The sequence below is a fragment of the Lithobates pipiens genome, unplaced genomic scaffold (assembly GCF_037356315.1).
Source record: "Lithobates pipiens isolate NorthernLeopardFrog02 unplaced genomic scaffold, aLitPip1_a1.2 Scaffold_35, whole genome shotgun sequence".
In the NCBI taxonomy this organism is placed as follows: Eukaryota; Metazoa; Chordata; class Amphibia; order Anura; family Ranidae; genus Lithobates; species Lithobates pipiens.
In genome coordinates this window covers 15,649,775-15,664,477 of record NW_027507811.1, presented here as the reverse complement: position 1 = coordinate 15,664,477, position 14,703 = coordinate 15,649,775, and the positions used below count along the sequence as shown (strand labels likewise).

Here is a 14,703-nt window from a genome sequence, read left to right as displayed (position 1 = left end):
GTATTCCTGGATTTCTCTCCGATAATCTTCCTTCTCTGTGCTGCCGACACAATTTATGTATCTAGACTGGATTTATGGAGATTCTGGGGTTCAGTTGGCAGCAAAAATCTTGATTTTCGTCAAAAATGTCCAATCTAGGCACCTGGGGTATGTGTCTTGGGTCTTCTGCCCCATACCTGAGTCTAGTATGATCTCTGGCAGAGAAATTCTCCGGGGGGGTCACTTGCTCTGTTGTCTGCTGGCTGTGCCGGGTGGAGGGATATGTCTGTATAGTCTCAGACCCAAGTCACTGAGTGCAGTCTTTGGAAATGGGAAGCAGATGTTTGGGAGCCCCGCACTATATAGTCTATTTCATGCATTTCCGAAAGGACAGTTCTCGTTGTTTGCTCACTCTCTGACTAAGGTCCATGAATAAAGAAATGATCTGGTAGGAGATCAGAGGACCCATTTACTAGTTACCTTGAGGGGGGAATTGTAAGATCCTCAGAGACAAAGCTGCCTGGTGTGGGCGGAGTCCTGGTTTAGGGGAACCAATCAGCTCATGTCTAGTAATAATCTTTGTATTTCTATTTTAGTAGATGGACGGGAGATGAGGAAAACCTCAGAGGATTGTCTCACTTTGTCTCCAGACTGTAAAGTAGAAGATGAGGACATCACACAGTATAGTCCAGGAGAAAACCCGACTACCTCAAATGTCCATCCGGCACCACACAGTGTAGATGGACCATCGTATTCCTCTTATCCTGAGGAACCTCAGACTGTGCGGGACGGTGCCGGACCATCGTATTCCTCTTATCCTGAGGAACCTCAGACTGTGCGGGACGGTGCCGGACCATCGTATTCCTCTTATCCTGAGGAACCTCAGACTGTGCAGGACAGTGCCGGACCATCGTATTCCTCTTATCCCGAGGAACCTCAGACTGTGCAGGACGGTGCCGGACCATCGTATTCCTCTTATCCTGAGGAACCTCAGACTGTGCGGGACGGTGCCGGACCATCGTATTCCTCTTATCCTGAGGAACCTCAGACTGTGCGGGACGGTGCCGGACCATCGTATTCCTCTTATCCTGAGGAACCTCAGACTGTGCAGGACGGTGCCGGACCATCGTATTCCTCTTATCCCGAGGAACCTCAGACTGTGCGGGACGGTGCCGGACCATCGTATTCCTCTTATCCCGAGGAACCTCAGACTGTGCAGGACGGTGCCGGACCATCGTATTCCTCTTATCCTGAGGAACCTCAGATTGTGCGGGACGGTGCCGGACCATCGTATTCCTCTTATCCCGAGGAACCTCAGACTGTGCGGGACGGTGCCGGACCATCGTATTCCTCTTATCCCGAGGAGCCTCAGACTGTGCGGGACGGTGCCGGACCATCGTATTCCTCTTATCCCGAGGAACCTCAGACTGTGCGGGACGGTACCATCCTTCCGACAGATAAAAGGTTTTCCTGTACCGAGTGCGGAAAGTGCTTCCGTTTTAAATCCAAACTTAATGAGCATAAAATAACACACACAGGTGAGAAGCCGTTTTCCTGTCCTGAGTGCGGGAAATGTTTTGTACAAAAATCAAATCTTGTCAGACATCAGAGGTCTCACACGGGGGAAAAGCCATTTCCTTGTCTTGAGTGTGGGAAACGTTTTTCAGCTAAGGTCATTCTTCATAATCATCAGAAATTACATACTGGAGAGAAGCCATATTTCTGCCTTGAGTGTGGGAAATGTTTTTCAGTAAAGTCCAACCTTCACACACATCAGAGATTTCACGTGGGTGAGAAGCCGTATTCCTGTTCTGAGTGCGGAAAATGTTTTGTACAAAAATCAAGTCTTCTCATACATCAGAGGCGTCACACGGGGGAAAAGCCGCATTCCTGTCCTGAGTGCGGAAAATGTTTTTCACAGAGGTCCCATCTTTACAGACATAAGAGATTGCACACGGGGGAGAAACCGTATTCCTGTCCTGAGTGCGGAAAAAGTTTTGTACAAAAATTACAGCTTGTCGCACATCAAATGTCTCACACAGGGTTAAAGCCGTATTCCTGTGCCGAGTGCGGGAAATGTTTTTCGGGGAGGTCGAATCTTTACAGCCATCAGAGATTGCATTGGAGTGAGAAGCCTTATTCCTGTCCTGAGTGCAGGAAAGGTTTTGTACGAAAATCAGAACTTGTCAGACATCAGAGATCTCACACAGAGAAGCCGCTTTCCTGCCCTGAGTGCGGGAAATGTTTTTCGAAAAAGTCCCTTCTTTCCATACATCGGAGTTCTCACACGGAGGAAAAGCCACTTTCCTGTCCTGAGTGCGGGAAATGTCACTCATGGAAGTTCTGCCTTTACAGACATCTGAGCATGGACAAAGGGGAGGATCCACTTTCCTGGTCTGAGTGAGGGAATTGCTCCTCACTGAAGTCCTGTCTTCCTGTACATCAGGGGGGTCCCACACATCGCTCAAGGTGTATTAGTGCTTTGAGTGCGGGAAATGTCTTGTATATGAATGTTGCTGGACATGTGGGGAAGAAGCAACCCCTGATATACACCTCAGATATACTCCATGGCTGATCTTCATCATGGAAGAAACAGTTGATAAGGAGATCAGAGATCACCAAAGATATGGATGAAGTGTTGTACCGTGTCGGCCATTGATAGGAGAAAAATAAAAATGGAGTCCTTACCTTCTCATTGGCTGAGTACATTTTGTGGTGTGGAGACTTAGAGGTCTATTTATTTTTTTAAATAGTTGAACAAATGTGACAAGCATTTTTCCCAACCATGAGGAACGTTGTTCATATTTCACTTGACACAGTGATTTTCTGTGATCATTGGCTCCATCTAATGGCCGTAATGTGTTATTGAAGTGATTTTCCTGATTGAGGTACTGTATAACACTGGCCACTAGATGGAGCTGACGATCGCAGGAAATTACTGTTAACCACTTGGCGACCGCGCTATAGTCGAATGACAGCTACAGCGCGATCGTCCAGTTCTGGGGGGCCGTCCTGTGGGGGCGTGCCGTGATCGCGCCCCCGGAGCGCTCTGTGATCGCTGTGTCCTGAGGACACTGCTGATCGCATATTGAGGTAAAGAGCCAATCAGGGGCTCTTTACCTAGTGATCAGCTGTGTCCAATCCCAGCTGATCACGGATGTCAACAGAAGTCGGTTCTCGGCACTCCTTTCCTCATGCTGACAGCGTGGGGAGAGGAGAAGACAGCCAATAACTGGCTTCTCCAAAAGGGACATCTACACTAATAATCAGGGCCCACCAGTGCTGCCAATCAATACCCACCAAGGCTGCCAATCAGTGCCTCCCCATTAGTGTCACCTACCAGTGCCAATCAGTGCTGCCCATCAGTTTTGCCTATCAGTGCCACCTACCACTGCCCATCAGTGCCTCCTCATCAGTGTCACCTATCATTGCCCATCAGTGCAGCCTTATCGGTGCCACCTACCACTGCCCATCAGTGCTGCCTATCAGTACCCATCAGTGCCTCCTCATCAGTATCACCTAGCAGTGCAGACTTATCAGTGCCTCCTCATCAGTGGCACCTACCAGGGTCTATCAGTACCCATCATTGACTCCTCATCAGTGCCACTTACCAGTGCCACCTATCGGTGCAGCCTTATTAGTGCCACCTACCACTGCCCATCAGTGCTGCCTATCAGTACCCATCAGTGCCTCCTCATTAGTGCTGCTCATCAGTGCAGCCTTATCAGTGCCACCTACCAGTACCCATCAGTGCTGTCTATCAGTACCCATCAGTGCCTCCTCATTAGTGCAGCTCATCAGTGCAGCCTTATCATTGCCACCTACCAGTGCCCATCAGTGCTGCCTATCAGTACCCATCAGTGTCACCTACCAGTGCTCATTAGTGCTGCCCATCAGTGCAGCCTTATCAGTGCCACCTACTAGTGCCCATCAGTGCTGCCTATCAGTACGCATCAGTGCCTCCTCATCGGTGTCACCTACCAGTACCCATCAGTGCAGCCTTATCAGTACCATCTACCAGTGCCCATCAGTGCTGCCTATCAGTACCCACCAGTGCCTCCTCATCAGTGTAAAGAGTACATTCTGTGGTGTAAGCTTTCACAAACAATAAGGAGCCCTTTTTTTTTTTTTAATAGTTGTCGCCGAATGTGACATGCAATTTGCCCAGCTGTGATGAATATTGCCAGTATTTTATTTCACAGAGTGATTTCCTATGATCATTGGTACCATCTACTGGCCATAATGTGATATTGCACTTGTTTTTCCTGATTTCAGGAACTATGCCTCATTATGGCCAGCAGATGGAGCCGATGATTATAGGAAATTACTGCGTTAAATTCTTTGGCTGCAGTTTATCACGGCTGGAAGAATGCTTGTCACATTTGGCCAACACATATTCTATTTATCGACCCCCCCCCCCCCCCCTTAGTTTACTATGTCAGGCACGGCTTCATACAAATAAGTGGGATATCCTACCCATGCATGTATTAGTACCGTAGACTCTGAAGCATGTAAGTTAATTAGAACAAAACAACCATGGACTTAAAACAGAAAATAAAAAAGTGTCAGAGAAATTGAATCTCCACCTAGTGGCCGAATCTGGTATTTTCCATTTTAATAAATCGAAAACATTCGACCAACAAAGAGCCGATTGACATTTGTCCTTACCCCAATCACAGAGAAGGAATGCACATGCACTTTCAGTAAATTGCTATGCATTCTTTTTTTATTTTTCTTAATGAATAGACCCCTCAATGTCCAGAGACATCTATTTAACCACGTGACCTCTGGAAGGTTTTACCCCCTTCATGATCAGGCTATTTTTTGCTATTCAGGACTGCGCTACTTTAACCAGACTGGGGGCACTCTAATACAGGAGTTGTGTTACTGGTCAGAGTGGGGGCGCTCTAATACAGGAGGGGTGTTACTGGTCAGAGTGGGGGTGCGCTAATACAGGAGTTGTGTTACTGGTCAGAGTGGGTGCGCTAATACAGGGGGATGTTACTGGCCAGAGTGGGAGTGCTCTAATACAGGAGGGGTGTTACTGGTCAGAATGGGGGTGCTTTAATACAGGAGGTGTGTTACTGGTCAGAATGGGGGCGCTTTAATACAGGAGGGGTGTTACTGGCCAGTGTGGGAGTGCTCTAATACAGGAGGGGTGTTACTGGCCAGAGTGGGAGTGCTCTAATACAGGAGGTGTGTTACTGGCCAGAGTGTGGGCGCTCTAATAAAGGAGGTGTGTTACTGGCCAGAGTGGGGATGCTCTAATACAGGAGGGGTGTTACTGGCCAGAGTGTGGGCGCTCTAATACAGGTGTGTTACTGGCCAGAGTGGGGATGCTCTAATACAGGAGGGGTGTTACTGGTCAGAATGGGGGCGCTCTAATACAGGAGGTGTGTTACTGGCCAGAGTGGGAGCGTTCTAATACAGGAGGGGTGTTACTGGCCAGAGTGGGAATGCTCTAATACAGGAGGTGTGTTACTGGCCAGAGTGGGGGCGCTCTAATAAAGGAGGTGTGTTACTGGCCAGAGTGGGGATGCTCTAATACAGGAGGGGTGTTACTGGTCAGAGTGGGGGTGCGCTAATACAGGAGTTGTGTTACTGGTCAGAGTGGGTGCGCTAATACAGGGGGATGTTACTGGCCAGAGTGGGAGTGCTCTAATACAGGAGGGGTGTTACTGGTCAGAATGGGGGTGCTTTAATACAGGAGGTGTGTTACTGGTCAGAATGGGGGCGCTTTAATACAGGAGGGGTGTTACTGGCCAGTGTGGGAGTGCTCTAATACAGGAGGGTTGTTACTGGCCAGAGTGGGGGTGCTCTAATACAGGAGGTGTGTTACTGGTCAGAATGGGGGCACTCTAATACAGGAGGTGTGTTACTGGCCAGAGTGGGGCGCTCTAATACAGGAGGTGTGTTACTGGTCAGAATGGGGGTGTTCTAATACAAGAGGGGTGTTACTGGCCAGAGTGGGAGTGCTCCAATACAGGTGTGTTACTGGCCAGAGTGGGAGCGTTCTAATACAGGAGGGGTGTTACTGGTCGGAATGGGGGTGCGCTAATACAGAAGTTGTGTTACTGGCCAGAGTGGGGGCGCTCTAATACAGGAGGGTTGTTACTGGCCAGAGTGGGGGTGCTCTAATACAGGAGGTGTGTTACTGGTGAGAGTGGGGGGGGGCTCTAATACAGGAGGGGTGTTACTGGTCAGAGTGGGGCGCTCTAATACAGGAGGGGTGTTACTGGTCAGCGTGGGGGGCGCTCTAATACAGGAGGTGTGTTACTGGTCAGAGTGGGGGGGCGCTCTAATACAGGAGGGGTGTTACTGGCCAGAGTGGGGGCTGTTCTACACTTTGCTTTACATGTATATGTGTTTGTAGGTGCCTAAATAAAGTAAAAAAAAAAAAATTGATCCTACTAATGATGTACAAATACCCGTCTTTACGCGTTTCGTCAGATCTATACACAAGCATCTCAGGGATCATTACACGGGAACCTTTCTTCCGGGAAACACAAAAGACAGAGGCCGGAAAGCGGGTGTAAACCTGACAACGTGAATGAACAGTAGATGTAATAGAGAAGATTGGCGCCGGTCCTGGGTGTGCGTGGTCTGTCCTGTAGAAGATTAACTGTCCTCCCCGAGGAAACCCCGACACCAGGAGAAAAAAGGTGACGCCCCTCCCCCTTCTCTGTACATTGACAGGCTGCGGGAGGAGACACAGGCAGATCTTTGATTGGATGCTGTTGTAGAAGAGGGGCGTGTCCTCTGCTGCTGTGTAATTGAAATCACCTCGTCATACAGGTACAGAGAGGACTGGGGGGGAGGGGCGGTCTGTGTGTGACTACAACTCCTACCATCTTCATACTTCCTATACACGAGAGGATCACTCATCGCTATAAGGAGATGGAGACACAGAGAGAGAGAGAGGGACAGAAAGACCTACACTGAGAAAGACAAAGAGAGCGACAGAGAGAAAGAACAGACATAAACAGAGAGACAGACAGACATAGGCAGAGAGAGAGAGACAGACAGAGGCATAAATAGAGACAGACAGACATAGGCAGAGAGAGAGAGACAGACAGAGGCATAAATAGAGACAGACAGACATAGGCAGAGAGAGAGAGACAGACAGAGGCATAAATAGAGACGGACAGACAAACATACATAGAGGGAGAGAGAGACAGATATACATAGAGGGAGACAGATATACATAGAGAGACAGATATAGAGAGAGATATACATAGAGAAAGACAGATATACATAAAGAGAGAGACAGATATACATAGAGAGAGAGACAGATATACATAGAGATATATATAGAGAGAGAGAGACAGATATACATAGAGAGAGAGAGACAGATATAAAGAGAGAGACAGAGAGAAATATACTTCTGAACTTGTGGGTCTGTGCGCTGTTTGACCCACTGCCGCTGTGATTGGACACACCGAGAGCTAATTAGCGGGTCTGGTGGACCCAATGTCCATCGGGCCCAGACGATCGCGGTCTGCCCATATAAACAAGTTAGATCGCCATTCTGTTAGTAGGGAAGACCGAGATCCTGTGTGTCTGCTAAACAGGAACACAGATCTGTCTTCCCACATTTAAAGCACCTCCTAGGAACACATTTAACCCTTTGATCGCCCCTGGTGTTAACCCCTTCCCTGCCAGTGTCATTAGTACAGTTAACCATTACTAGTAAAAAAAAAAACAATTCTAGCATATTGGGATTTTTACCAACATGTAGCAAAATACATGTTGGTCTAAACTGATGAAGAAATTAGATTCTGAGGCTAGAGCCCATAGCAGCAAAGTAAAGAAAATATATATAATACACACACACACACGCAAAGGCTGCGGACATGGTACATGGGTCAGAGGCTGCAGTCATGGTACAGGGGTCAGAGGCTGCGGTCATGGTACAGGGGTCAGAGGCTGCGGACATGGTACAGGGGTCAGAGGCTGCTGTCATGGTACAGGGGTCAGAGGCTGCGGTCATGGTACAGGGGTCAGAGGCTGCGGACATGGTACAGGGGTCAGAGGCTGCGGTCATGGTACAGGGGTCAGAGGCTGCGGACATGGTACAGGGGTCAGAGGCTGCGGTCATGGTACAGGGGTCAAAGGCTGCGGACATGGTACAGGGGTCAGAGGCTGCGGACATGGTACAGGGGTCAGAGGCTGCGGACATGGTACAGGGGTCAGAGGCTGCGGTCATGGTACAGGGGTCAGAGGCTGCGGTCATGGTACAGGGGTCAGAGGCTGCGGACATGGTACAGAGGTCAGAGGCTGCGGACATGGTACAGGGGTCAGAGGCTGCGGACATGGTACAGGGGTCAGAGGCTGCAGTCATGGTACAGGGGTCAGAGGCTGCGGTCATGGTACAGGGGTCAGAGGCTGCGGTCATGGTACAGGGGTCAGAGGATGCGGACATGGTACAGGGGTCAAAGGCTGCGGACATGGTACAGGGGTCAAAGGCTGCGGACATGGTACAGGGGTCAGAGGCTGCAGACATGGTACAGGGGTCAGAGGCTGCGGACATGGTACAGGGGTCAGAGGCTGCGGACATGGTACAGGGGTCAGAGGCTGCGGACATGGTACAGGGGTCAGAGGCTGCGGACATGGTACAGGGGTCAGAGGCTGTGGACATGGTACAGGGGTCAGAGGCTGCGGACATGGTACAGGGGGTCAGAGGCTGCGGTCATGGTACAGGGGTCAGAGGCTGCGGTCATGGTACAGGGGTCAGAGGCTGCAGACATGGTACAGGAGTCAGAGGTTGCGGAGGGCTCTTACCAGGCTGTGATGAGAGGTGCACACCACTCCTGAGACCTCACAAAGTGCCACTGCTGCCTTAAATTTAAAAATGGTGCCGCCCGGTTCCATTATGTCACTGCGCATGCATGTTTGAAAATGACTGAGCGTGTAAGGGCTTGCCCACGTGGTGGCGGTGCATGTGCAGAGGACACTCCAGCCCCCCTCATCATACCAAACAGGGTTCATGTTACTTTATGGTATGCGATGAGGTTGGGGTTTTAGTGGAGGAAGAGAGCAGTGCAGCTGGCTGGAGCATGAAAATAGGTAGGTGAAAGAGGCCCCCCCCCCCCCCACACACACAATGCAAGATTGGACTGCCAACAGTCTGCCATCCGTCCTGTTATCTTGCCCTGGGGGAGCTCTGGTGACTACTTTATGGGTAGCAATAATCCCTACTGTGTTACCCTGCTTGCTCCGTTCTCCCGCGGGAGGGGAGGGGGGAAGGAGGCTCGGGTGCTTCTCTGGAGCCAATGAGAGACAAGGGGTGTGGATTGAAGGCGGAAGCCTCCTCCCCCAATTGGAGAATAGCAAGCGATTCTCTCTCTTCCATTTACACACAGCCACAGCACCCGATAAATTCTAAGCTTCTCACGGGCCCCCTACTGGCCGCGGGCCCTCGGTCGGCGCCCGAATGACCTAATGGTCAGTCCGCCCCTGTATAGAGTAGAGCTGCCATGACAAGTCGACTTCAAAAATACGTCAACGTGCGTGCAGGGCGTCGATGTGTCACAGTGCTTAGTATCTACCGCTGTCCTCCATGCTGCGATACTCTGCAATGCAATACTCTGCCAGCCCGATACTCTGCAATACAATACAATACTCTGCCAGCCCGATACTCTGCCAGCCCAATACTCTGCCAGCCCAATACTCTGCCAGCCTGATACTCTGCCAGCCCGATACTCTGCAATACATTACAATACTCTGCCAGCCCGATACTCTGCAATACATTACAATACTCTGCCAGCCCGATACTCTGCAATACAATACAATACTCTGCCAGCCCGATACTCTGCCAGCCCAATACTCTGCCAGCCTGATACTCTGCCAGCCCGATACTCTGCCAGCCCGATACTCTGCAATACATTACAATACTCTGCCAGCCCGATACTCTGCAATACATTACAATACTCTGCCAGCCCGATACTCTGCAATACATTACAATACTCTGCCAGCCCAATACTCTGCAATACAATACAATACTCTGCCAGCCCGATACTCTGCAATACAATACAATACTCTGCCAGCCCGATACTCTGCCAGCCCAATACTCTGCCAGCCCGATACTCTGCCAGCCCGATACTCTGCAATACAATACTCTGCCAGCCCGATACTCTGCAATACAATACAATACTCTGCCAGCCCGATACTCTGCCAGCCCAATACTCTGCCAGCCCGATACTCTGCCAGCCCGATACTCTGCCAGCCCGATACTCTGCAATACAATACTCTGCCAGCCCGATACTCTGCAATACAATACAATACTCTGCCAGCCCAATACTCTGGCAGCCCGATACTCTGCCAGCCCGATACTCTGCCAGCCCGATACTCTGCCAGCCCGATACTCTGCCAGCCCGATACTCTGCCAGCCCGATACTCTGCCAGCCCGATACTCTGCAATACAATACAATACTCTGCCAGCCCGATATTCTGCAATACATTACAATACTCTGCCAGCCCGATACTCTGCCAGCCCAATACTCTGCAATACAATACAATACTCTGCCAGCCCGATATTCTGCAATACAATACAATACTCTGCCAGCCCGATACTCTGCAATACATTACAATACTCTGCCAGCCCGATACTCTGCAATACAATACAATACTCTGCCAGCCTGATACTCTGGCAGCCCGATACTCTGGCAGCCCGATACTCTGCCAGCCCGATACTCTGCCAGCCCGATACTCTGCCAGCCCAATACTCTGCCAGCCCAATACTCTGCCAGCCTGATACTCTGCCAGCCCGATACTCTGCAATACATTACAATACTCTGCCAGCCCGATACTCTGCAATACAATACAATACTCTGCCAGCCCGATACTCTGCCAGCTCAATACTCTGCAATACAATACAATACTCTGCCAGCCCGATATTCTGCAATACAATACAATACTCTGCCAGCCCGATACTCTGCAATACAATACAATACTCTGCCAGCCCAATACTCTGCAATACAATACAATACTCTGCCAGCCCAATACTCTGCAATACAATACAATACTCTGCCAGCCCGATACTCTGCAATACAATACAATACTCTGCCAGCCCAATACTCTGCAATACAATACAATACTCTGCCAGCCCGATACTCTGCAATACATTACAATACTCTGCCAGCCCGATACTCTGCCAGCCCGATACTCTGCAATACAATACAATACTCTGCCAGCCCAATACTCTGCAATACAATACTCTGCCAGCCCGATACTCTGCAATACAATACAATACTCTGCCAGCCCAATACTCTGCAATACAATACTCTGCCAGCCCATGCAATGCAATACTCTGCCAGCCCATGCAATACGATACTCTGCCATACGATACTCTCAATGTTATACAAAGGATTAATTAGCGAATCAAAAAAACACACTAGATTCCTAAAAAATAATAATAATAATCGGATAGTTGTTGACTAATCGAAAAAATAATCGATAGATTAGTCGACACAAATTATTCGTTAGTTGCAGCTCTAATATAGAGAGAGAGATGGATATAGAGAGAGAGACAAATATACATAGAGAGAGACAGACATACATAGAGAGACAGACATAGAGAGAGACAGATACACATAGAGACAGAGAGAGACATAGAGAGATAGTGAGAGAGACAGACATAGAAACAGACAGACAGACATAGACAGATAAAGAGGCAGACAGACAGACAGATAGAGGGACTGAAATACTTTCTTGCTGCATTTCAATGGGGAGGTGCGTTTTTGGTGCGTTTTTTTTAACTGACAAACAATTGAGGATTTTTAACACCCCAAACAGAAGCGCAATGGAGAAGTGTGAAGACAGAGAAATTAAAGGGATGCATTTTTCTTGGACTTTTCTTACGTGAAATGTGCCGATAATGGCTGACAATAAATTCATATTCATTTAAATTGAATATAATACAATTCTATATAAAAAATAAAATATTTTTTAAGAACTGCCGTTTCGGCCAAGTGCATCCTGGATTTTCGATTTTGGCACCAAAATGTCTATTTGGTGTACCTCTAGTTAATATTGAGTGGGGGGGGGGGGGGGAATCAGCAGTACTAGTACTGAGTGGTGCAACAGCAAAGCTGGGGGTTACTACTAAGCGGGGGATCAGCAGAGCTGGGGGTCACTACATGGGGGGGATCAGCAGAGCTGGTGGTACTACTGAGCAGAGGATCTGCTGAATGAGGGTACTAATAAGTTAGTGATCTGATGAAGAAGGTTACTAATAACCTGGGGATTTGCTGAATGATGGTAATACTAAGCTGGGAATCTGCTGAACTAGGGAACTACTAAGCTGGGGGGATCTGCTGAACTAGGGAACTACTAAGCTGGGGATCTGCTGAACGAGGTTACTACTAAATGAGGGTACTAATAAGCTGATGAAGAAGGTTACTACTAAGCTGGGGATTTCCTGAACGAGGGAACTACTAAGCTGGGGATCTGCTGAATGAGGGAACTACTAAGCTGGGGATCTGCTGAACGAGGGTAATACTAAGATGAGGGATCTGCTGAACGAGGGTAATACCAAGCTGGGGGATCTGCTGAAAGAGGGTAATACTAAGCTGGGGGATCTGCTGAATGAGGGTAATACTAAGCTGAGGGATCTGCTGAAAGAGGGTAATACTAAGCTGGGGGATATGCTGAACGAGGGTAATACTAAGCTGGGGGATCTGCTGAATGAGGGAACTACTAAGCTGGGGATCTGCCGAACTAGGGAACCACTAAGCTGGGGATCTGCTGAATGAGGGAACTGCTAAGCTGGGGATCAGCGGAATGAGGGAACTGCTAAGCTGGGGATCAGCGGAACGAGGGAACTGCTAAGTTGGGGATCTGCGGAATGAGGGAACAACTAAGTTGGGGATCTGCGGAATGAGGGAACTACTAAGCTGGGGATCTGCTGAACTAGGGAACTACTAAGCTGGGGATCTGCTGAACTAGGGAACTACTAAGCTGGGGATCTGCTGAACTAGGGAACTACTAAGCTGGGGATCTGCTGAACTAGGGAACTACTAAGCTGGGGATCTGCTGAACTAGGGAACTACTAAGCTGGGGATTTGTTGAACTAGGGAACTACTAAGCTGGGGATTTGTTGAATGAGGGAACTACTAAGCTGGGGATCTGCTGAATGAGGGTACTAATAAGCTGATGATCTGATGAAGAAGGTTACTACTAAGCTGGGGATTTCCTGAACGAGGGAACTACTAAGCTGGGGATCTGCTGAATGAGGGAACTACTAAGCTGGGGATCTGCTGAACGAGGGAACTACTAAGCTGGGGATCTGCTGAACGAGGGTAATACTAAGATGAGGGATCTGCTGAACGAGGGTAATACTAAGCTGGGGGGGATCTGCTGAACGAGGGTAATACTAAGCTGGGGGGGATCTGCTGAACGAGGGTAACACTAAGCTGGGGGGATCTGCTGAACGAGGGTAATACTAAGCTGAGGGATCTGCTGAATGAGGGTAATACTAAGCTGGGGGATATGCTGAACGAGGGTAATACTAAGCTGGGGGATCTGCTGAATGAGGGAACTACTAAGCTGGGGATCTGCCGAACTAGGGAACCACTAAGCTGGGGATCTGCTGAATGAGGGAACTACTAAGCTGGGGATCAGCGGAATGAGGGAACTGCTAAGCTGGGGATCAGCGGAACGAGGGAACTGCTAAGCTGGGGATCAGCGGAACGAGGGAACTGCTAAGTTGGGGATCTGCGGAATGAGGGAACAACTAAGTTGGGGATCTGCGGAATGAGGGAACTACTAAGCTGGGGATCTGCTGAACTAGGGAACTACTAAGCTGGGGATCTGCTGAACTAGGGAACTTCTAAGCTGGGGATCTGCTGAACTAGGGAACTACTAAGCTGGGGATCTGCTGAACTAGGGAACTACTAAGCTGGGGATCTGCTGAACTAGGGAACTACTAAGCTGGGGATCTGCTGAACTAGGGAACTACTAAGCTGGGGATCTGCTGAACTAGGGAACTACTAAGCTGGGGATCTGCTGAACTAGGGAACTACTAAGCTGGGGATCTGCTGAACTAGGGAACTACTAAGCTGGGGATTTGTTGAATGAGGGAACTACTAAGCTGGGGATCTGCTGAACGAGGAATCTACTAAGCTGTAGATCTGCTGAATGAGGGTACTACTAAGCTGGGGGATCTGCTGAACGAGGGTAATACTAAGCTGGGGGATCTGCTGAACGAGGGTAATACTAAGCTGGGGGATCTGCTGAACGAGGGTAATACTAAGCTGGGGGGGATCTGCTGAACGAGGGTAATACTAAGCTGGGGGGGATCTGCTGAACGAGGGTAATACTAAGCTGGGGGGATCTGCTGAACGAGGGTAATACTAAGCTGGGGGGATCTGCTGAACGGGGGTATTACTGAGCTGGGGGGATCTGCTGAACGAGGGTAATACTAAGCTGGGGGGATCTGCTGAACGAGGGAACTACTAAGCTGGGGGGATCTGCTGAACGAGGGAACTACTAAGCTGGGGATCTGCTGAACTAGGGAACTACTAAGCTGGGGATCTGCTGAACTAGGGAACTACTAAGCTGGGGATCTGCTGAACTAGGGAACTACTAAGCTGGGGATCTCCTGAACGAGGGAATTACTAAGTTGGGGATCTGCTGAACGAGGGTAATGATAAATTGGGGATCTGCTGAACTAGGGTACTACTAAGCTGGGGATCTGCTGCACAAGGGTAATGATAAGCTGGGGAT

At 49.3% G+C, this 14,703-nt stretch overlaps 1 protein-coding gene across 1 annotated transcript in view; it reads left to right on the top strand.

The window, feature by feature from the left end:
• LOC143955514 (uncharacterized) overlaps positions 1-2,663 on the top strand; it is a 40,352-nt gene extending 37,689 nt beyond the window's left edge. The window contains exon 17 of the mRNA XM_077465547.1: positions 576-2,663. Coding sequence (XP_077321673.1) covers positions 576-2,383 — 1,808 coding nt within the window. The 3' untranslated portion in view covers positions 2,384-2,663. The remainder of the gene's footprint in view (positions 1-575) is intronic.
• The last annotated feature ends 12,040 nt before the right edge of the window (positions 2,664-14,703 follow it).